Source organism: Paroedura picta, chromosome 3 (assembly GCF_049243985.1).
Source record: "Paroedura picta isolate Pp20150507F chromosome 3, Ppicta_v3.0, whole genome shotgun sequence".
NCBI lineage: Eukaryota > Metazoa > Chordata > Lepidosauria > Squamata > Gekkonidae > Paroedura > Paroedura picta.
Window position 1 is genome coordinate 175,637,487 of NC_135371.1, and position 23,312 is coordinate 175,660,798.

Here is a 23,312-nt window from a genome sequence, read left to right on the forward strand (position 1 = left end):
GCGGAAGGGCACCCTAGGCAAAGAACACGGCTGAATTTATTTCTTTTTAAGAAAGAACTACAAAAGGTAGAAAACAGCGTTTGCACTCTAGACTACGCACACGCACGCACGCCAGCTGGACAACAGGCACTGCCCACCGCATGGGCCCAGGACACCGACACTGCTCTTCACACGCCACGGGAGGTCTGTCGCGCGGCAGCCCCAGCGTCACTGCCGCTGCCGCCGCACAAAGATTGACACAAAATATATATTTTTATACAATATGTAGATTTTTGCAATAAACATCTATCTCACAGGTTTAAAACACTGGAAAAATCGGAACAAATAAGGCCATGATGGTTGAAAAACCCCAAAATATCAAGTAATTTATCTTCACCAATCTCACAATATTTAAGGTGGTTTATAGAACAAGAATTAGTAATTAATTACATAGAAAAGCACAGATTTTTTGTTTGTTTGCTTGTTTAAAACTAGAATATCTAATATTCAGTTACAAACCAGAAGGTGGGTTACTCGGCTCTGCGGGTGGGAAGTAACCAAGTCCGTTTTGTCTGCTTGCTTGCCGGTGCGGAAGGGGTGGGGGTGCGGATCGGGGCCAGATTCTTTACAACGAGGCCCGAGCCCTCCGCAAGTGTTCCTGCAAAGGAGGGGGGGGGGCAAGCAGGCTGAACTATTTTGTGTGTCGTTCCGTCTCTCCCCCCCCCCCTCTAGCTGGGTGGGCGAAGAGAGAATCTCGGTTTGCAGGGGACAGGTGTGTCATTGGGTAAGGCAGCAACTGAATTTGGAGAATACAAAAGAAGGTAAGCTCGTTCATGTTGTTGAGTCCTGCGCGGCCAGCCGGGCCGCCCTTCGGCACGCTGCACGGATGGAGCGACTGGCCAGCAGAAGCCGCGGCGGAGCAAACGGCAAGATCCGTTCACGGCGCTAGGAGGAGGACTTTCCTAAAGCTAAGAGAGGTGCTGGAGAAGCAGGGGCCGCCGGAGCCCTGGGGGACAGCTCTGGCCCTTCCACCTCTCCTGCTGCCCGTCCCTTAAGAGATCATTGGTTTGGAGCAGGAAATGGGCCCGTGCCACGCCCACCGGACCCTCGGCTGCCCTCTTGGAGAAGGCAACATTCATGACCGCTCTACACGGACCGCCAGGAACAGCGTGCTGTGAAATGGGGCGCAGGGCTGGGGGTGGGGCTGGACTGAGTGGAAACTGCAGAGACGTGCTGCGTTAAGAAGGTGCTTCTCTGAAAGGCTGGGCCAGTTCTGCGTAGGTTGCGGGAATTAGCTGTGAGCCCCAGAATGGGGCCTGGGGGTGGGGGGGGTGGGGAGTAGGCCTTGGGCTAGCCGGACCCTGGAGGTTGCTTTATGTGCCCTAAACACTCCCTTCAAGGCTGCATTCTGGTTTGGTGCCTCTCTTGTTCCCCGATCAGAAACGGTGAGAACCGTGCTGGCTCCCTGGCAGGAAGAAGCAGGCTGGCTGGGAGGGCACCAATGCCATGCTCAACAACTGCCTTGCAGAGTGGAACAGAGGCGCAGCTCACTCATTTGGACAACGCGTGGAGAGCCAAGGGGGTGGGGGAGGGGTACGTGGACTGTCCAGTGGGGCCAGCCAAGCCAGCGGACGGCAGAATACCTGGGGGGGGGGCACTGAATCTGCCAGTATCACCTCCGGGGTGGGGGCGGGGGGGATAAAGGACGCAGCAGCTTGGAGACCCTCTCCCAGAGCAGAGCTGGGGATTGTTGCTTTGCACAGAGCCTGCCCATCATGCCTGGTTCCATCCAGGGACCGGCACATGAAAGAGCGTCTGGGGCTGGTTACACCGCCCAATCTCCCCCCACCTTCCCTCCCCCCCCCCCCCCCGGTGCAGCCAAAGCCTCTTTGCTTCTGGGAGAATCCCGTCAGCCTGCAGAGGAGGGCCCAGGAGGGCTGCAGGGAAAGCTGGGGGTGGGGAGGGGGTAGGGCTGCCGCTCCTGTAGCCCATGCCAGGCGGGCACCGGCCTCCCTCTTTTCCTGCCGATGCCATTCAGCAGGAGAGGAGCAGCCCCGTGCCCAGGTCCCTCGGGCAGAGCCCTGAGGGGGAGTGCCCCGCCCGAACCCGGAGTGGCCTCAGAAACAGAAGGCTTCTGGAGCAACCCAGAGTGGGGGCACGGTGGCAAGTCTGGGCACAGCGGCACAGGGGCAGGGCCTCCCCAGGCCTTTTGGGAAACCTGCACGTGGAACTGGAAGGTGGAAGTAACTCCGGCAGCCCCCCGACTGGGCCTGGCCTTTAGCCCCCTCCTCCATGCTGGGCTCAGCGGGCAGAGAAAGTAGTAAAGGAGCGGCCCACGACCAACCTGGCCTGTGCTGCAGAAAGCGGGAGTCCAACACAAAACCTGCGCCTGAGCTCCTTGAAGCCGGAGAATGCCAAATTCCCAAACTAAGGCGGGTGCTTAGACTGGAGAGAACCCGTGGGCAGGCTCTGGGAAGATTCCCTGCTGGCCAAGCCAGATTCCAGGAGCACCCCTGCCCTGCCCTGCCCTGCCCCGCCTCGTCCCATGGGCTGAGGGTGCCCTCCCCTCACCAACTGGCAGCCTCAGCAGCTCCTCTGGGTGCCTGCTAGGGGTGGCCCCAGCGGCCGGGGGCTGGCGTAGCCAAGAGGCCGGGTGGGGCAGGGCCAGACTTGGAGCCTGGTCCTCCTCCACGCCTGGCGGGGTCAGTAGAGTCTTTGGAGAGGGGTAGGGGCAAGGCAAGGGCAAATAGACTGGGCAAGGAGGAGCCGCGGGACACAAGGTGCAGCCCAGCCTCTAACCTCCGGTGGGAATCAGGCACCTGGGAAGAGGCCGAAACCAGCCCCCGTGGCCAAAGGGGTGAGCCCCCCACACTACCTTTGGGGCGAGTGGTCCTATTCAGGGCCTCCGGGAGGGAGGGAGGCGAGGAAAGAAAGAGCGTTGCATACCACTCGGAGACAGGGAACAGCTCATGTTTTATCACAGGGCAGCGCAAGGTGCATCCCGGCCTCCAGCCGGCCGCGGGTTCAGTCCGTCCCCTCCCCGGCTGCTCTAGCTGGAGGGCAGGGCCTGCACAAAGATGCCCCGCGAGTCCGTCCGGGCCAGCTTCGGGGGCGGCTCCCTGGGCTCGGCCGTCAAGCTGCTGGACTCGGCGGAGCTGAGCGAGAGCTCCTGGGGCATCTCTTCGTCGCTCTCTTCCTCCTCCTCCTCCTCCTCCTCCTCTGCAATTGAGAGAGAGAGAGAGAGAACGGCCGGTCACAGCGTGGCAGAGGCAAGGCCAGCGGGCCGAGCAGAGCAGGAGGAGCCTGGGGAAGGCCCTGGCCGCCTGGGCCAGCTTCCTTGTGAAGGACGGGCCTGGGACTGCAGCCCAATTACAGCGATGCTGCGGGGTTGTCAGGGCCAGAGATGAGCAGAGGAGGTTGGTCATGGCCTGCCTCTGCATGGCAAACCAGGACAGGGTGCTGGGCTGGACGAGCCTCCCTGGCCTGACCCAGCAGGGCTCTTCTGAGGGTCTTCGGCCTCTCTGCCCTCTCCCAAGCAGCACCTGAATTCAGCGCTTTCTGTGCTCCGGTTGTAGCACTGCCTCCCATCGGAATGCATGGCCGAGCCACCTCTGCAGGGGCCTTCAAGTGCTCCCTGTGTTGTGAACCCCATGATGTCTTTCCCGTCCCAGTTCAGCCCCAGATGCAGGGTGTGGCCTATGGGCCATTTCTCTTTGGCCCCAGGGCCAGGCCAGGGCCGTGACCCCAGAGGCCTCCCTGCCAACCACTGCCCAACCGCGAGAGAGACGTCCGTGTGGCTCGACGGTACCTTTGTCGGGGTCCAAGGGGTTCAAGGAGCTCGCCAGGTTCGCAAACTGAAACGAGAAGAGAATCAAGCCAGGATGAGCCCCACTGCTCTCACGGCCCTGCCCAGGAGGGAAAAGGCGGTAACTGGACGGGGGGAGGAAGAGGAGAGGCCTTCTGCTTCCCAGAATTAGGCGGTTCCCTCTCTTCGCCCTGCTGGCTTCTTGGCCGCCCTATAAGCTGTCCCAGATAGGTCAGCGACAGAAGAAGATGAAGAAGGGTCGGTTTTTACATCCTGTTTTTCTCTGCCTTCAGGAGTCTCCTTCCTTTCCTCTCCCCAAATAGCACCTGTGGCAGGTGGACTGAGAGAGCTCAAAGAGAACTGTGCCTGGCTCAAGGTCACCCAGTAGGTTGCATGTGGAAGAGGAGTGGGGACTCCAACCCGGTTCCCCAGGGGAGAGTCTGCTGCTCTCAACCATTAAAGCACACTGGCGCAGCCCTCATGTGTTGTTGAACTGTAGGGCCAGAAAGAGCTACAGGACACATGCCAACGGGGGGACGCGGCCCCTGAAGGGTGGCACTCTGTGGACGGGTCCAGTCTCGGGCTTCTCCAGGGCAAAGGTCCTTGGGCTGTGTTTGGGACTCTGCCTGCTGCCACGGTTCCCCTGGGCAGCCAGCTGAAATAACAGAAGGAGAATTCATCTGTTTGAAAGCCCACTTCTGACACCCTGCTGGCCGAATCAGAGGGGGGGCCGTGTTGGTCTGAAGCCGCAGGACAAAGGCTGAGTCCAGGGGCACCCTGAAGAACAACACGGTTTTATTCCAGGCATCAGCTTTTGTGTGCACGCACACTTCCTCAGATCAAGCTTATGCAGGGAATAAAACTCTGTAGGCCGTAAAGCCGGCTTGGTGTAGTGGTTAGGAGCGCAGACTTCTAAACTGGCGAAATAGGTTTGATTTCCCACTTCTCCTCCACATGCAGCCAGCTGGGTGACCTTCAGCAAGACACAGTCCTAATAAAAATGTCCTGACCGAGCAGTAACATCAAGGCTCCCTCAGCCTCACCCACCTCACAGGCTGTCTGTTGTGGGGAGAGGAAAGGGAAGGCGAATGGAAGCCACTTTGAGACTCCTTTGGGTAGAGAAAAGCGGCATCTAAGAACCAACTCTTCTTATTCTTCTTCTTCAGTAATCTCAGGGCTCTCTCAGCCTCCCCTCCCTCACAGGGTGTCTGTTGTGGGGAGAGGAACGGAAGGTTGGAAGCCGCTTTGAGACTCCTTCCGGTAAAGTGGCATATAAAAAAAACAACTCTTCTCCTTCAAAGGTGCCACTGGACATGAATTCTGACGAACTGCAGAATCTTGGCTGGTGGGCGCACAGGGCCTTTTGGGTGGCAGCTCCACAATTAGGGAACAACATCCCCAGAAAGTTGTGCTTGGCCCCCTTGCTTTTAATCAGGAGGCGGTGGAAGACAGATTTATTTAGGACCGCATTTGGTTAATCTCGTTTTTTATTTGTGGACAATCCCAAGATTGACATTTTCATAGAATCATAGAGTTGGAAGGGGCCATACAGGCCATCTAGTCCAACCCCCTGCTCAACGCAGGATCAGCCCAAAGCATCCTAAAGCATCTAAGAAAAGTGTGTATCCAACCTTTGCTAGAAGACTTCCAGTGAGGGGGAGCTCACCACCTCCTTAGGCAGCCTATTCCACTGCTGAACTACTCTGACTGTGAAAATTCTTTTCCTGATATCTAGCCTATATCGTTGTACTTGAAGTTTAAACCCATTACTGCGTGTCCTCTCCTCTGCAGCCAATGGGAACAACATCCTGCCCTCCTCCAAGTGACAACCTTTCAAATACTTAAAGAGGGCTATCATGTCCCCTCTCAACCTCCTTTTCTCCAGGCTGAACATTCCCAAGTCCCTCAACCTATCTTCATAGGGCTTGGTCCCTTGGCTCCAGATCATCCTCGTCGCTCTCCTCTGTACCCTTTCAATTTTATCTACGTCCTTCTTGAAGTGAGGCCTCCAGAACTGCACACAGTACTCCAGGTGTGGTCTGACCAGTGCCGTATACAATGGGACTATTGTATTTTAAATCATGACCTTTGATGTCTTCTTAATGAGGGTTTTATTTACATTGCAAGCCATCTAGGCTCCTGCGATGCAGAAAGGTGGTTCTTAAATGTTTTAAAGCAACAAAGTGCTTCCCCAGCCAAAGAGGCGCTCAGCAGCTTGGATCCCGCTCCGCAAGGTGGGCGTCTCACAGGCCCTTCCCCAGAAGCATCCACAGGCCCCCTGACCTACCTCTCCCATGACTGCTATCGGGGTCTCGCCCTTGGCCTGAGCCACACGATGCTCGATCAGGTAGTACATGTACTCATCGTAGAGAAGGCGGATGAGATGGAAAGAGCCGAAACTGGCAGCGCTCCGCAGAGTCAGGTCCCGAATGACCATGGAGCTGGAGGGGGGGGGGGGGGTTGAAGAAAGAGAAAGAGCTCAATGCAGCCCTTGCAGACCCAGCAGGGGAACAAGGATGCCTTGGGCCCAGTGTGCCTGAGAGACCGTCTCTCTGCCTGTACCCCCAAAAGAGCATTACGTTCCACCTCTGCCAACTGGCTGGTGATCCCTGGCCCCAAACAAGCACGTCGGTCCTCAGCGAGAGCCAGAGCTTTTTCCATCCTGGCCCCACCTGGTGGATCGAGCTCCCTGAAGAGATCAGGGCCCTGCCTGGACTCCCAAAATTCCACAGGGCCTGCAAAAGGGAGCTCCTCCACCAGGCATTTGCCTGAGACCGACCACCAAACCCCCCCACCTCGGACATCACCTCCATGGCCTGAAGCAGCCTGACCTCTCTAGGGAGTTTAGCTTGTTATGTTGCTATTGTTGGGACCAGTGAAGTTGTTGTTTAGAACCTCTGTTGGGTTGTTATTGTTGTATCTTGACTATGTTGTCTGTTGACTCATTTCATGTATCCCCTATGATGTTGTGTGTAAACCGCCCTGAGCCATATGGGAGGGCGGTATAGAAATCATCAAATCAAATCAAATCAAATCAAATCAAATCATGGGGAACCTCAGAAGAGCCCTGCTGGATCAGAGTAGTGGAGGTCCCTCCAGTCCAGCCTCCCGTCTCACCCAGGGGCCAGCCAGTTCCTCTGCAGGGCCAGCCACAGGGCAGAGAGGCCGAGGCCTTCCCCTGAGAAGACCCTCAGAAGAGCCCTGCTGGGTCAGGCCAGGGAGGGTCCTTCCAGTCCAGCCTCCCGTCTCACCCAGGGGCCAGCCAGTTCCTCTGCAGGGCCAGCCACAGGGCAGAGAGGCCGAGGCCTTCCCCTGAGAAGACCCTCAGAAGAGCCCTGCTGGGTCAGGCCAGGGAGGGTCCCTCCAGTCCAGCCTCCCGTCTCACCCAGGGCCAGCCAGTTCCTCTACAGGGCCAGCCACAGGGCAGAGAGGCCGAGGCCTTCCCCTGAGAAGACCCTCAGAAGAGCCCTGCAGGGCAGAGAGGCCGAGGCCTTCCCCTGAGAAGACCCTCAGAAGAGCCCTGCTGGGTCAGGCCAGGGAGGGTCCCTCCAGCCCAGCCTCCCGCCTCACCCAGGGGCCATCGGTTCCTCTGCAGGGCCAAGAACAGGGCAGAGAGGCCGAGGCCTTCGCCTGAGATGACCCTCAGAAGAGCCCTGCTGGGTCAGACCAGGGAGGGTCCCTCCAGTCCAGCCTCCCTTCTCACCCAGGGGCCAGCCAGTTCCTCTGCAGGGCCAGCCACAGGGCAGAGAGGCCGAGGCCTTCGCTTGAGAAGACCCTCAGAAGAGCCCTGCTGGGTCAGGCCAGGGAGGGTCCCTCCAGTCCAGCCTCCCGTCTCACCCAGGGGCCAGCCAGTTCCTCTGCAGGGCCAGCCACAGGGCAGAGAGGCCGAGGCCTTCCCCTGAGAAGGCCAGCCAGTTCCCCTGGAGGGCTTCCAACGGGGCAGAGCGGCCAAGGAAGAACACCAGAAGCCCCCAGGCCAGGCCAAGAGAAGGCGGTCTGCCTTCGGCTGCCTCTGTGCCCACCAGGTGGTCTCCCACCCGAGTGCCTGCATATGCCGACCCCACTTGGCTCCTTTGCTCGGACGAGGGTGGCCTCAGCAGCTCCTGACCTGTAGAAGGACCACTTGAGGAGGAAGAGCTTGGCGGCTTTGGGGAAGCTGGGGCTGCCGTGGTAGGGCTTCAGGACCTGGCTGACCACGCCGTCCAGCCACGCAGCCCACTGCTCCAAGGAGTTCTGCTGCTGCAGAGTCATCTTGAAGTCCTGCTCGAGGCGCTGCACCACCCGATCCTCACACCGGCACACCCACGAGGCCTGCTCCTGCGGGAGAGGAAAGCCCAGTGAGTGGCTGAGACCTACCGGGAGACGTTTAGGGCTTGTCTCAAAAGAGCAGCTCAGGATCCATCGGAACGGCCTGGTCTGAAAGGCCAACAAATGCATATTGTCAACGGCCAGAAGGTTGAACTCTGCTGTCCTTTGGAGCAGCCTGAGAAAAGTATCGGGATAGCTCAGAGGACCCTGAGGGGGGCAGGACCAACGGGAAGACTGAAAGAAACAAAGGGCGCAGGGGGAAATGGGGCCATGCGGTGGGAGCCGCACCCCTCTAGGCCAGCATGGGGCACCCCGCTTCTCTTCCAGCTTCCCTCGCTGCTTCAGTTCCCCTTACCTCAGCCAATCCCCCCCTACCTGTCTGCTTAAATGCCTACCTAACCTTGACAGATCTCAGTTCCCATTTTTTCAAGCTAACATGTGTCCACAGGGATACCCCTGCACACACAAGCCGTCCCCCAATATTTGGTTCTTTCTGCAAACCGGGGGATTTCCATGCGTTTGCACAAACCCTATCTATAGGTGCCCTCGTTACATGGATTATTTGATCCACACTGTGGGGCCATGTTCAGATTTAGATACATCCATCTGACCTGACCTTGAAAATACAAGAAGGATCTGGATTTAATGGGGGCCACTGGGCACAGATTGTTCCAGGCGGGAGAGAGGAGAGCAAACGCTGGCCGGCCAGGAGGCTGAGCCTGGGGCTGTGTTCAGCGGTTCCTGACCTACCTGGACGTTGGCAAAATCTACCCGGTTGAGATCGCTCAACATCTGGCTGATCTGGGCTGTGTTCTGCAAGACGGCTCGGGCGGCCTGAGCCAGGTGGTTCAGGGAGGTGTAACGCCTCAGCGTCTGGGCAAAGGCACTTGCTGCCGCCACCTGGAAGACAAAAGGAGGGTCACGCGGCTTGCCCATGCCCAGGCGAGAGCTGTGAGCAGGAGGAACTAGACCGCCAGCAGGGACACGCCAAAGGGGGAGGAGGGGGGATCGAGGCTCTGTGGAAACGACGAGGCCCTCGGTGTCCCCTGGCCCAGGGAGCCTGACTGAGCGTGGTTGGGAAGCCAGGTGCCAGCCTGCTTTGGCCCAGGCCAAAGGCTCCAGGGAGCAGGATCTCCTTACCGCCTGCAACACCCAGGAAAGGGCAAGGAAAGAGCAGAGGCTCTCCCCACCCCAATGATCCCCAGAGCTCCCCTTTGTTCTAACCAAGCTGATCCCAAGCAGCAGGATCACTCTGGATCTTTTGCACCATGCCTCCCACTAGCTGAAAGGAAAGGACTCAGGGATCTCCATTTCAAGTCAGGCCTGGGGAAAGGAGCTCTGATGCTCCAAAGCACCGTGAAAGCTTTCCTGGCCCCCAAGGCACACCTGGCCACAAGCCCAAGCATCCCTCCCTCCCTGCCCCGGGCTCACCTTCACGCGGACCATCTCTTCGGGAATATTCATCATGGCATTCGTCAGCCAGCTCTCCAAACTTTTTGCAAAATTTCGGATTGCTTGCGTCAAGGCACCTGGGGCAGAATGCAACGGCTGGAGTTACCCCGGGGGGATCGGGCTCAAACAAGGCACGTGTGGCAAAAGGAATTGCTGACGGAAGCTAACTGAGGTAGCACCTGGCTCTGCCCTTTGATGGCACCTAGTTGCTTTATGGCCCAAGCAACGTTCCTTTGGGGGGGAAGAGGAGGCAGAAACACCCTGTCAGTTGTTCTCTGTGCTGAAAGGAGGAGTTCTGCACCTGTCCCTCCAGCCCCACCTATGGCCAGGGGCACCTTGCAACCCTAGGCCTGGCAGTTCTCAGAGAGGGCCTCCCGCACGATGTTCTCACCGTGTCTCTGGAATACAGCAGGAATGATGTGTGCGTGTATGGGGCGGGAGGGGGCGGGCTGCTTTTCAATATTCTGATCCCACCTCTCCAAAATGCCTGGCTGGCCACCACAAGAGGGAGCTGCCTCGTCCTGGATGGTGGGAGGGAAATCAGAAAGCCTGGGCCCACCTCCCTCCCAGGGTGTCTGTTGTGGGGAGAGGAAAGAGAAGGAGATTGGAAGCCGCTTTGAGACTCCTTCGGGTAGAGAAAAGCGGCATCTAAGAACCAATTCTTCTTCTTCTTCAGTAATCTCAGGGCTCTCTCAGCCTCACCCACCTCACAGGGTGCCTGTTGTGGGGAGAGGAAAGGAATGGAAGCCACTTTGAGGCTCCTTCAAGTAGAGAAAGGTGCCATATAAGAACCAACTAATCTTCTTCGTCTTCTTCTTTAGTAGTATCAGGGCTCTCTCAGCCTCCCCTCCCTCACAGGGTGTCTGTTGTGGGGAGAGGAAAGGGAAGGCGAATGGAAGCTGCTTTGAGACTCCTTCGGATAGAGAAAAGCGGCATCTAAGAACCAACTCTTCTTCTTCTTCAAAGGCAAAATCCCCATCTGGCCCCACCCACTGCCTAAAACCTCTAGGAGGGCATCAGGGAAGGCGCTGGTGGGCACAACAGCGACCACGGGCACCACGCTGGGGACATCCAGTCCATGGAGGAGGGGGCAGCTGTGACATCGCAGCCCCGGCCAAGGGCATGCCCCCCCTTGTGACCCCAAGCCTGCTGCGAGGAGGGCCAAGCGGAGCCCAATGAGCTGCTCCAGCCTCCCCTCTTGGCCCCCAGTGCCTCGGGGCTTGTGAATGCCCCATCCTCAGCCTTCAGGGGCCCAAAATCAGGAGCTGGGTGGGGTGGGCTTACTCGGAATGGGCCGGAGCACATCAGGGATCAGGACCTCGACCAGCCCCTGGTACAGCAAGTTGTCACAGTCCTTCGTCCACTTGAGCACCGGCTCGTACTTGGACAGGGTCACCAGGCAGCTCTTGGGGAGGCGCTTCTCCGCTTCGTCGTGGCTAGAGGCAAAGGCAGGCGCTGGGTTAGAGAGCCCCCTTGCAGACCCACCCGCCCCACGCTTCTGTCAGCTGCCCCCGGGCCGCACTCACACGACGATGGCGGTGGCTTCGCTCGGCTGGTTCAGGTTGTACCTCCAGAAAGTCTTCCAGAGGGTCTCCACCAGTGTGAACTGAAGGTTGATCATCACGTCCACAATCGCCTGCAAGGGACAAGGAGGGAGAGACACGGTCCTAACAGACACACCTGCAAGCGTTCCATACGTTTGGGGGAAGGAGGACGGGAGTTGGATCGACATCTGTCCACAAATATGTGGCCAAAAAGAAGAAGTGTTAGGTTTTATACCCCGCCTTTTTCTATCAGAAGGAGTCTCAAAGGGGCTTCCAATCGCCTTCCCTTTCCTCTCCCCACAACAGACACCCTGTGAGGGAGGGGAGGCTGAGAGAGCCCTGAGATTACTGAAGAAGCAGAAGAAGAGTTGGTTCTTATATTCCGCTTTTCTCTACCCAAAGGAGTCTCAAAGCGGCTTCCAATCGCCTTCCCTTTCCTCTCCCCACAACAGACACCCTGTGAGGGAGGGGAGGCTGAGAGAGCCCTGAGATTACTGAAAAAGAAGAATAAGAGTTGGTTCTTATATTCCGCTTTTCTCTACCCAAAGGAGTCTCAAAGCGGCTTCCAATCGCCTTCCCTTTCCTCTCCCCACAACAGACATCCTGTGGTGAGATTGAAAAAGCCTTGACAGGTCTGCTATATGAGAACAGCTCTAACAGGACTGTGACTAGCCCAAGGTCACTCAGCTGGCTGAATGAGGAGGAGCGGGGAATCAACCCTGGCTTGTCAGCTTAGAAGACGCCCCTCTTAACCACGACACCGCCTGCGATCTCGGCACTGCTTAGAATGAGGCTGAGTCCCTTTCCCGGAACAACTATCGGTGGGCTATACTGCCATAAATGGAAATGTTTTACAAAGAGATGGGAGATGGGAAGTTACTTCTGCACCCCCTTTCAGCATATGATGGCCAGTTGTGGTACAGCCCCCCCCCTCCCCACACACACACACACACGCACCTCGCAATGCTCCCGGTAGAGCAGCTGGAAAGCTTTCACATCCTCAGCCCCGATGCCCTCGGGGAGGGCCTTCCCCTGCAAGTCCAATTCCGCAAAGTCGGGCAGGCTGCGAGAGGGATCTGCAACAAGGAGGGGAGCTTCAGAGATCCCTCCTGGCTTCTAGTTAAGAAGCCCCGTCTCTTCTGCGCAAACAAGGGAATCGTGTCTTCATGATCATGGGCGCATCACAGAAGCCCTGTCGGATCAGGCCAGGGGCCCCTCCAGGGCAACCCTCAGTGTCACGCAGTGGCCAGAGCCTAGAGGCCACCAGGAGGTCCACCAGCAGGGCCAGAACGCCAGAAGCCCTCCCTTGGTGGGTCCTCAAAAACCAGAAAGACGGAGCACCACTGCCTCGGACAGAATGTCCCATCTATGCTTTGTGGCTCACCACCACTGTCGGACCTGTTTCTCTGACCCCCTCTTGGAGCTGTCTGTGCTTGTAGCGGCCACCACTTCCTGCCCCAGGGTCTTAATTACTCTTTGGCTGAAGAAGGACTTCCTCCTTCCCCAGCCACTAGCAAGAGGGACAAAACGAAACTGCAGCCAGTGGTGGTGGATGCTAGAAACTCCTGCCATCAGCTTTTCATGTCAGAGGGGCCCTACATTTTCCGAGCCTGTGGCCCCCCTTTTGAATTTGGAGACGGTGTGATGGGCACAGCCAGGAAACGGGCACATGGGAGGCAGAGCCAGCCACACGGAGAGGCCAAGCCCAAATGCCAGGGGTTGAGAGAAGTGAAATGTCAAAGATACCCCAGGAAAGAGGCTCCAGAGAAAGAATCAAACCAACCCTGTAGTCGCCGGAATGCTCTTTGAATCTGCACAGGCCGTCAGATCTCAAATGGGCCACCACTTGCCCCCACCCCCCTTCTAAAAAGACTTGGTGGGCTCCGGGAACAGTGTTGGCAGGTGCCACGGTGCTCCCGGGCATCATGGGGGATCCCCAGTCCCATTTGGAGGAGCCCAACCAGGCAAAACCTTCTAGGCCAGCTCTGCCACCCTGTGTTAGGCAGGCACTCCATACGACTGGGGCCTGTCTGCCTCCTGGCCCTCTGCAAAGCCCCTGACAACACCCACTTTAGGGCTGGCCATCCGGCTTTCCCCTTCATCTGCCCTCAAAGCAGCGTGGACCATGAGCCAGGCAGCCACAGCCTCTGGCCACCGGCCGCCACTGGTTGCCGCGTCTCCCTCTAGAGCAGGGGTAGTCAACTGCGGCACTCCAGATGTCCATGGACTACAATTCCCAGAAGCCCCTGCTAGCATTCAATGGGAATTGTGGGGCTTCTGGGAATTGTGGCCCATGGACATCTGGAGGGCCGCAGTGACTACCCCTGCTCTAGAGCCATCTCAGAAGCTAGATGGGTGGGAGCCTCCCCTCCCTCCCCTTACCCAGGAACTGCTGGTACTGCTGCACTTGGGCACTGATGTCGGAGAGCCCCGAGGCCTGCTGCTGCCCCACAGCCACGCCGTTGGTCATGCCCTCCATCTTCTGAATGGGCTTCAGCCTGCAAGGCAGAGGAATGCGGGGTCAGGGCCCGGCACGGGGAAAGGGAGGCCTGCCAGGCCGCGTGCCGAAAGAGGGGCACGGCTCCAGCCTCCTGAACATGGCTGCTGGGAGAAAGCAGGCCCCTCAGGGGTCACATGCAGCACAGGACAAGTGTCCCGGGTCATGGGAAAGGTCACCCCGGTGCCGCCCCCTACCTTTGCTTCTGAGAAAAAGGCTGCTGCCTCATGGCCAGGTGCTGCTGGTCCTCCATGAGCCGGAGGAGGGGGGAGTTGGCTTTGATGCGCAGCCCGTAGTAGTGGTATTTGGAGTTGCCTCTGAAAGACAAGCGGGGAGAGAGTGTAAGCCTGCTGGCCGTGTCCTCTTCCCTTGGTGCACGAGAGGGGCGGGGGCTCCATGGCAGAGCCTCTGCTGGGCAGCCAGAACGTCCCTGGTTCAATCCCCGGTATCTCCAGGTGAAAGGACCAGGCAGGAGGGGATGGGAAAGACCTTGGCCTGAGACCCTGGCTCAGTGGCAGAGCCTCTGCTTGGCAGGCAGAAGGTCCCAGGTTCAATCCCCAGCATCTCCAGTTAGAAGGACCAGGCAGGAGGGGATGGGAAAGACCTTGGCTTGAGACCCTGGCTCAGTGGCAGAGCCTCTGCTTGGCAGGCAGAATGTCCCAGGTTCAATCCCCGGCATCTCCAGTTAGAAGGACCAGGCAGGAGGGGAGGGAAAAGACCTTGGCCTGAGACCCTGGCTCAGTGGCAGAGCCTCTGCTTGGCAGGCAGAAGGTCCCAGGTTCAATCCCCGGCATCTCCAGTTAGAAGGACCAGGCAGGAGGGGATGGAAAGACTTTGGCCTGAGACCCTGGCTCAGTGGCAGAGCCTCTGCTTGGCAGCCAGAACGTCCCTGGTTCAATCCCCGGCAGCATCTCCAGTTCGAAGGACCAGGCAGGAGGGAAACTTCTTGGGGGCCGGCGTACCTGGTTCCCAGCCGACGGGTGCGGAGGCCCATGAAGACCGAGCGGATCAGCTTGCCGAAGGAGGCGGCGTTGACCGGCTCCAGCTTCTGCTCCTGGCAGTGCAGCAGGTAGTGGCAGTACAAGGTGCTCCGCGGGAGGCTCACCCCTTCCGCAGTCTCGTAGTTGTCCAGGAGCCACTGGACCTGCCAAGGAAAGGGGCTGCGCGTCACACGGCTTCAGACCCCCCCTTTGGAGCCTTCCTTGGTTTGCCACCATTCACGGTCCAGCGGGGGGGGGGGGGGGGGGCTCATTTGCCTTGCACCAGACAGGACAAAACCCTCCAGACCGACACTTGCAAGGCAATGCCTGCCGGCAGCCCTCAGGGACATCTGGGGCGGGGGAGTGCTGAGAATGTTGGACCAGAGATTGGGACAGGAGAGAAGAGCCAGAGCCCAGGAGATTTCGTTGTAGGGGAGGAGCTTTCGGGAGTCCCGCCTCTCTTCTGCAGGGACTTCTTTGAGTCTCCCAGCGACTCCCAAAAGCTCCTCCCCTGCCGCAAATTCTGTTTGTCTTTAAGGTGCTGCTGCCACCACCAGAACAGGCACACATCAGAGGACCAGAACCAATGGGATGAAATTCCATCTAAACATCCGGAAGAAGTTCCTGACAGTCAGAGCGGTTCCTCAGTGGAACAGGCTTCCTCGGGAGGTGGCGGGTTCTCCATCTTTGGAGATTTTTAAGCAGAGGCTGGAGAGCCATCTGACGGAGAGGCTGATTCTGTGAAAGCTCAAGGGGGTGGCAGGTGACAGTGGATGAGCGAAAGGGTTAGAATCCTAGAGTTGGAAGGGACATCCTGGGTCATCTAGTCCAACCCTCTGCAGTACGCAGGACACTTGTGTGCAGGGGGTTGGACTAGATGACCCAGGAGTTCCCTTCCAAACTTAAGGATTCTAAATCTCTAACTCTTTCTACCCCAGGGAACCCGTTCAGCACTGGTGCAGCATGCTGAGGAACAGGTTTTGGTTTGCAAGGCTGATCCCCTGGCTTTTCAAGGCTTAATGGTGCTCCGTGTCAGCTGAGGAGGTTTCTCCAGCCTTTTTGAGCTCACAGGCACCTCTCGGATCCTCAAGAGGCAGAGCCAGTTACAGGCACTGAGGTCAACGAGGACTCTTTAATAGTTCGGGCAGCCGCTCTGTCCCCAGGATGCCCCTTCAAAGGAACATATTGTTTTAAAATGTTTTCTTACACGCACAGTGAAGGTCCGGGGCCGTGACGGCCACCTTTGCTGGAGCGGCTTTGAAAGCGCCTGCGTGGCCGATGGGATCTCCAGGGTCCAGGCAGGAGCCCTGCCGGGCGAAAACCCCACCCACCTTTAGGAATCTAGGGAGGGGGCCAGGAAAGGTGCTGAGCACCACGTTGGAGACCCCTATTCTGGAGGCTCCCCAAGACTCTTTCGCCAGGGCAAGGAGAATAATACCAGCTTGCTAAGGGTCACTCGCTAGGCCACTGGGGGATTCCACTGGGAGGGGACCCCAGAGAGGCACCGAAACTTCCAGCGAGCCTCCTCACCCTGCGGGCGGAGGGCGAGGGAGCCTGGTGGACGACGGACTCACCGTGGCTGGAGAGGCACGGGTGGTGTGTGAGTAGGACTGGCTGGAACTGCCCAGCATGTAGCTCCCTTGGATCACGAAGGTCCCCGTGCCGCCACCGCTGCTGCTCCCCCCGCTGCTGCCGCTGCCGCCGCCACCTCCTCCTGCCCCTCCTGCTCCGCTGGCTGCGGCCGTCCCGCTGCTGCTGGGGTTGGCGATGATCTGCCCTCCGGAGACGTACATGGGCACCGACCCGCTGCTGGCCACGGCCTGGGAGGTGGGCGGGGTGGGCACCTGCGTCGGGGTGGCCTGAGACTCGTAGTAGCCGGCTCCCGCGTTCTGCGTGTAGAGCGGGGTCTCCGTGTACGGGTACGTGTTGGAGCGGCTGGAGGGAAGAAAGGTGGTCAGGGGCTGGCGCCATCTGCTTGCCCCTCCCCATGGGGAGCAGAGCCATGCCTAGCCCACTGGGATGCACATGTCAAGGGAAGCCTCAGGGAGGCCCTGTCTCCCCCCCCCCCACACAGGCACACCCACCCACCCTGCTTCCCTGTTGGCCAAACCAGATGCTTTTGTTTGTTCATCTACCTCTGGGACAGGCAGGATCACTCCCGTCATCTCTGGAGGCCCTGCTTCAGTAGCCATCTGAGGCTAGAGGGGTGGTGTCCCAAGAGAGGGACTTCCTGGCCGTGGCACTACGACTTCCCCAGGGAGAGTCGTCTGGCTCCCTCTATCAGGCGGTAAGAGCCAGAGTCCAGCAATGCAGATGTGCTTTCGTGAGTCACTTACTCAAAAGTTACCCAAAGAAGTGAGCAGCGACTTATGAAAGCTCCTCCCCGGCCACAAATTTTGTTAGATGCTACTGGATTCTCGCTCTTCTTCTACTGCTGCAGACAGACTAGCATGGCTACCCATCTCTGTCCCTCTGATTGTGTCTTCTGCCAGCGGATGAAAACCTTTCTGGTTCACAGGCGTGAGAACCGTGACTGGCCCCCCTCCCTGGTTCTGGTGATATTTGTATGCCGTGGGGTGGAGTGGGGAGGGCTCTCCAACGACAGGTGTCCTTTCCCCTTGCCTAGTTTGGTCTTGAGAGGCTGACTAAAACGGACTCTTTTCACACTTAATTTCTTATATCAAGAATGAATCCTGTAGTGGGTGGAAAACTTGATTATGACACTTGAAGATCCTCAGTTAATTCCGGAAAGGAAGCCACGGCAGAGTGCTGGCCATAAGACGCCTTAAAATGGAGCCTATTCGTTGAGGAATAATGCATTTCCCTATCCTCAAGGTGTTGCATTTTTGGTTGTGGTTTTGCATTTACTGTTTATAACACAAAGATGTTTTCTCTTTAAAAAAACATCCAGATGTGCTTGCGGTCACAATTATCAGAAAGAAGTCATCGTTTTAACGATGTGAGGGACATTATTTTAATTATTTAACTCTCTCTGAATTTTAGAATGCAACATTCTAAGAACCGTAAATGAAACCTTTTGGGCTTGAGAGCCACGATAAAAACTCAATGCTAGACATTTCGCTCATCTTTGCTGTCTGCATCTTCAGCAAATGCTGGCAGGGGCTCATGGGAATTGTAGTCCATGGACACCTGGAGGGCCACAGTTTGCCCACCCCTGGTCTAGAAATGTCCATTGTCTGGAAAACAGTGACTGCTGATGGCAGATCGTTCCAGAGGGTAGCCATGTTGGTCTGCAGTGGGAGAGTCCAGCTCAATTTGAGACCAGGGGTTCATACCCTGAAGCTCTTGTTGGTCTGGAATCTCACTTTTCAGAGGCTGGGTGAGAGGTCTGCCTCAGGGGGGTCGCCTTTCCAGGAGTCGTCCGGTTGATCTGCAGGAGACCAGCTCGATTCGATGGTCTCCCAGAGACCAGCAAGATTTTCAGAGTAGAAGCTTTTGAGAGTCAAAGCTCCCTCCATCAGATACAGGACAAAACATCTGATAAAGGGAACGCTGACTTTTGAAAGGTCATGCCCTAAAAACCTTGTAGGTCTCCAGGATGCCTCTGAACTCAAACCGAGCTCCGCTCGCAGTGAAGAAAGAGCTTCCCTTTGCAGCTAGAGCCAGGCTTTTACGCGCAAGGGACACTCACATGGTACTGGCCGTGTAGCTGGCATCTCCTCCTTCCACATACTGCACTTGGTTGGGATAGACGTGCTGCACCGGGACCTGCTGGAGCTGCTGGACCTGGGGAGGAAGGAAGCAGCAAGGAGAGGAAAGACAAAGAGCGGTGAGGCAGGGAGGGAATGGTCTCTGACTTGGCTGAGAGGGCCACCGCTCTGCCCCCCCCGCTGCCCCTCTCCCCCCACCCCCATAAAGCCGCTCTGTCTCTGCCTTGGTCAAGAGGCAGTCTTCAAGCAAAGGTTGGATACACACTTTTCTTGGATGCTTTAGGATGCTTTGGGCTGATCCTGCGTAGAGCAGGGGGTTGGACTAGATGGCCTCTATGGCCCCTTCCCACTCTAGGATTCTATGATTCTATGATTCTAACCGGCTCACGGCTGACGTCTTGTCTTTGTTCTTTGCCCGACTCAGAGCCGTCACGGATTTGATAATAACCACGACAATAGCCGTAAGAGAGTTTCAGAAAAGATGTTTGCGGAAGTAGCTTTCACGAGTCAAAGCTCCCTGGGTCAGAGACAAGCTGGAATGGAGATCCCTGCATCCTAAGATCCCGGGAGGGGGTGGCCAAGAAAGGAGTCGGGACGAAGTGGTGCAGTGCAAAAGGGTAAAAATGAACAAAAAGGGGAGTGGGGAGGAAAATGTCAACCCCAAACCAGCTAACCCCGGGGGCCGAAAAAGAAAACCCGTGCCTGTGGGAATATAAAGGCCAGTTCCCAAAATGCTAAGATTATACAGTGTCATAGATTTAAATTGTAAATATCAAAAACTGTTCATGGGGAGATCCCTGCATGAATAAGTGTAATTTTACAATGAAGTTATTTGTGTATGTCTGTGTGTGTGTGTGTGGGGGTTATATTAGGGGAAGGGACCTATATATGTAACTGAAGTTGATGGCTTTTTATGCACAGCTTTTAATATTAACAACTAAATTAAAGATCCTGTGATTCTGTTTAATTTTAGCTCTGGGGGAACTGGCCTTGATCCTTCTACAGACAAGGGCCTCCCACCCCCCCGCCCCGCCCAGCATTTTGGTTACCTCCAATACACAATGAATCATACTCCCAGAGCCTAGTTGGGTTCTGTGGTGCTACTGCATTCCAATAGAATAGCCACAAAAATGACGCACAGGGAGAAAGATTTCTTCTAAGAATTCCCCTGCATGGGTGTAAGAAGCACCAGGTAACCGGATCATGAAGAAGAGGAAATCTGGCTTTTCACTACCCAAAGGAGTCCTGAAGCGGCTTACAATTACCCTTTCTCTCCCTGTAACAGACACCCAGTGAGAGAGGAGGGGCTGAGGGAGCTCGGAGGGAGTTGGGCCTGGTCGAAGGTCACCCAGTGAGGTGGGGAGGAGAAGTGGGGAATCGAACCCTGGTTCCCCAGATTAGAGGTTGCCGCTCTGCAACCACAACACCGCCCTGGCTCTCTCTCCTGTTCCCTCTCGTGGTCCCTGATCAGACTCTCCGTTTGGACTCCTAAGAAACCGAACTGCCCACAGTTTCAGCATTCTTAGGGCCAGGATACATTTGGAGGTGGAGTCCTCCGTGTCACAGGTATGCACGGGAGGAGCAGTGGCCCAGTGCTGGAGTGGCTGGGTGAGGCCAGGGAGGGTCCCTCCAGTCCAGCCTCCCGTCTCACCCAGGGGCCAGCCAGTTCCTCTGCAGGGCCAGCCACAGGGCAGAGAGGCCGAGGCCTTCCCCTGAGAAGACCCTCAGGAGAGCCCTGCTGGGTCAGGCCAGAGAGGGTCCCTCCAGTCCAGCCTCCCGTCTCACCCAGGGGCCAGCCAGTTCCTCTGCAGGGCCAGCCACAGGGCAGAGAGGCCCCTCAGGAGAGCCCTGCTGGGTCAGGCCAGGGAGGGTCCCTCCAGTCCAGCCTCCCGTCTCACCCAGGGGCCAGCCAGTTCCTCTGCAGGGCCAGCCACAGGGCAGAGAGGCCGAGGCCTTCCCCTGAGAAGACCCTCAGAAGAGCCCTGCTGGGTCAGGCCAGGGAGGGTCCCTCCAGTCCAGCCTCCCGTCTCACCCAGGAGCCAGCCAGTTCCTCTGCAGGGCCAGCCACAGGGCAGAGAGGCCGAGGCCCTCCCCTGAGAAGACCCTCAGAAGAGCCCTGCTGGGTCAGGCCAGGGAGGGTCCCTCCAGTCCAGCCTCCCGTCTCACCCAGGGGCCAGCCAGTTCCTCTGCAGGGCCAGCCACAGGGCAGAGAGGCCGAGGCCTTCCCCTGAGAAGACCCTCAGAAGAGCCCTGCTGGGTCAGGCCAGGGAGGGTCCCTCCAGTCCAGCCTCCCGTCTCACCCAGGGGCCAGCCAGTTCCTCTGCAGGGCCAGCCACAGGGCAGAGAGGCCGAGGCCTTCCCCTGAGAAGACCCTCAGAAGAGCCCTGCTGGGTCAGGCCAGGGAGGGTCCCTCCAGTCCAGCCTCCCGTCTCACCCAGGGGCCAGCCAGTTCCTCTGCAGGGCCAGCCACAGGGCAGAGAGGCCGAGGCCGTCCCCTGAGAAGACCCTCAGAAGAGCCCTGCTGGGTCAGGCCAGGGAGGGTCCATCTAGTCCAGCCTCCCGTCTCACCCAGGGGCCAGCCAGTTCCTCTGCAGGGCCAGCCACAGGGCAGAGAGGCCGAGGCCGTCCCCTGAGAAGACCCTCAGAAGAGCCCTGCTGGGTCAGGCCAGGGAGGGTCCCTCCAGTCCAGCCTCCCGTCTCACCCAGGGGCCAGCCAGTTCCTCTGCAGGGCCAGCCACAGGGCAGAGAGGCCGAGGCCTTCCCCTGAGAAGACCCTCAGAAGAGCCCTGCTGGGTCAGGCCAGGGAGGGTCCCTCCAGTCCAGCCTCCCGTCTCACCCAGGGGCCAGCCAGTTCCTCTGCAGGGCCAGCCACAGGGCAGAGAGGCCGAGGCCTTCCCCTGAGAAGACCCTCAGAAGAGCTCTGCTGGGTCAGGCCAGGGAGGGTCCATCTAGTCCAGCCTCCCGTCTCACCCAGGGGCCAGCCACTTCCTCTGCAGGGCCAGCCACAGGGCAGAGAGGCCGAGGCCGTCCCCTGAGAAGACCCTCAGAAGAGCCCTGCTGGGTCAGGCCAGGGAGGGTCCATCTAGTCCAGCCTCCCGTCTCACCCAGGGGCCAGCCAGTTCCTCTGCAGGGCCAGCCACAGGGCAGAGAGGCCGAGGCCGTCCCCTGAGAAGACCCTCAGAAGAGCCCTGCTGGGTCAGGCCAGGGAGGGTCCCTCCAGCCCAGCCTCCCGTCTCAGACAGGAGCTAACCAGTTCCTCTGCAGGGCCAGCCACTGGGCATAGACACTGAGGCCTTCTCCTGATGTTGCCTACCCCTACATAGCCCTTGAAAGCCTCTCTCTAATCCCCTTCGACAGCTGTTTATTCCTGTGGCCCTCCCATATAGGTATCACGTAGGGACACTTGTTAAGGAACTGTGATTGGTTGCCATTCCCTGGGGCACGCACACACACTGGCAAGCCTGGGCCTCCCTTTGCACAAAGTGTGCGCTGGCCCTTGCACAAGGACGGCACAGGACGGCTTCCGAGACTGGCTTAACGGCACAGCCCTGACGGGACAGAAGCCCTGCTGATAGCCAGGAGTCCTGTGCTTCCCTTCTTGGTGCTCCACTTCATGATCTGAAGAAACTCAGTGCAGCAGATCTGCAGCTGGAGGGCGTTCCTGGACCCAGGCCTCCTACTGGGTCAACAGGCGGCAGCTTTGGCCAAGGGTGCCTTTCCCCAGCTCTGGCTGTTCCGGGGCAAAAAAAGATCTTGGTGGTGGCCTCAGAACAGGAGAGAAGAGGGGTAGTTTTTTAAAATCGCACCAGGGAAACAGGAGCCAAACTCCAGCCGACTCAAGGCCACGAGACCCCAATCAAAGCGGAAGCCCCCCCCCCACTCCTGTGGCCGGCTGGTTCACTCCCCCCTGGGATCCACCGGAGAAGGGGGCATGGGGCGGGGGGCCTCCCTGGCTAGCTCCCCTGCCTGCCTCTTGGGGAAGCAAAGGGAGCCGGCTGCTCTCGGCCCCCAGAGGCGCCCTGGGCAAGACCTACTTTCAGTGCTGTCGCGGCCGTTCCGAACACTAGCACCTGCGGGACTCTCTGAATCTTGACTCTCTGGTCTGGGCTGGCGTGGTGAGCGGAGAGGAAGGGGAGCTGCTCGATCACCACCTTCTGCTGCGGCAGGAGGAGGGGCTGCGGGAGCATGCGGACCAGCTCCACCCACTGCTCCGAGGCGCAGTCTAGGGAAGGCACGTAGTGGAGCCTGCCCTCCGGGCCGGACAAGCAGCACCCGGCCAGCTGGGGGGCCCTGCCGCCTCCACTGCTGCCACACTCTAGGGAGAGGCCCTGCTGCACTGCGCGCTGCTGCTCCTGCTCCGGCGACTGCTGCTGACTGCTCTGAGGAGGGCCACTGTCTGCGCTCTAGACAACAAACAGAAAGACTGAAGGCGTCAGGGCGAGGGGAGGGGCCTGCGGGGAAAGGCCTACGGGGAGCCCAGGGGCCCGGGCCGAAGGGGGCGTCTCCCGGCTCTTCTGCGTTTGAGTCAAGGGGGACACAACAATGCCAGGAAAGGACCCAGTGGACCTCCCTGCCTATACCCCCCGAAGAGCTCTACGCTCCGCCACCTCCAATAGGCTGTGGATCCCCGGCCTGAGAGAACCACGGCGGACCTCAACCAGGGCCGGGGCCTTCTCTGTCCTGGGCCCCACCTGGTGGAATGAGCTCCCTGAGGAGATCAGAGCCCTGCCCGAACTTCCACGGTTCCGCAGGGCCTGCAAAAGGAAGCTCCTCCACCAGGCATTTGCTTGAGGACGACTGACCCCAAACATCTGCTGGTTTCCCCCCCTCAGACGCCCCTCCATGACTGACCAGCCCAGGGAATGTCGTTGTTATTGTTCTGTTAATAATATTGTTCTGGCTGTCATGTTGTGTTATGATTGTTAGTTACTGCATTGTTATAATATTCTATGTAAGCATTCCCCATGGTTTAATGTAAAGCACCCAGATCCGTAGGGAAGGGCAGTATAGAAATATAAATAAATAAATATATTCTCTTTCTTTTGCTATAAATTTGCGGCTGACCCACTGCGACCC

At 58.1% G+C, this 23,312-nt stretch overlaps 1 protein-coding gene across 5 annotated transcripts in view; it reads right to left on the bottom strand.

The window, feature by feature from the left end:
- Nucleotides 1–18: 18 nt before the first annotated feature.
- RFX1 (regulatory factor X1) overlaps nucleotides 19–23,312 on the bottom strand; it is a 48,160-nt gene continuing 24,866 nt past the window's right edge. For 3 of the 5 annotated variants that reach the window (XM_077329816.1, XM_077329814.1, XM_077329818.1), the window contains 15 exons: nucleotides 22,271–22,639; nucleotides 18,218–18,312; nucleotides 16,140–16,500; nucleotides 14,548–14,729; nucleotides 13,783–13,902; nucleotides 13,471–13,586; nucleotides 12,046–12,164; nucleotides 11,071–11,180; nucleotides 10,829–10,980; nucleotides 9,524–9,621; nucleotides 8,843–8,992; nucleotides 7,893–8,101; nucleotides 6,072–6,225; nucleotides 3,788–3,833; nucleotides 19–3,198 (listed from right to left, as the gene is read on the bottom strand). In XM_077329816.1, the coding sequence (XP_077185931.1) occupies nucleotides 3,029–3,198; nucleotides 3,788–3,833; nucleotides 6,072–6,225; nucleotides 7,893–8,101; nucleotides 8,843–8,992; nucleotides 9,524–9,621; nucleotides 10,829–10,980; nucleotides 11,071–11,180; nucleotides 12,046–12,164; nucleotides 13,471–13,586; nucleotides 13,783–13,902; nucleotides 14,548–14,729; nucleotides 16,140–16,500; nucleotides 18,218–18,312; nucleotides 22,271–22,639 (2,451 nt within the window). In that variant the 3' untranslated portion in view covers nucleotides 19–3,028. The remainder of the gene's footprint in view (nucleotides 3,199–3,787; nucleotides 3,834–6,071; nucleotides 6,226–7,892; nucleotides 8,102–8,842; nucleotides 8,993–9,523; nucleotides 9,622–10,828; nucleotides 10,981–11,070; nucleotides 11,181–12,045; nucleotides 12,165–13,470; nucleotides 13,587–13,782; nucleotides 13,903–14,547; nucleotides 14,730–16,139; nucleotides 16,501–18,217; nucleotides 18,313–22,270; nucleotides 22,640–23,312) is intronic. The other 2 variants (XM_077329815.1, XM_077329817.1) reach the window with 2 other exon arrangements.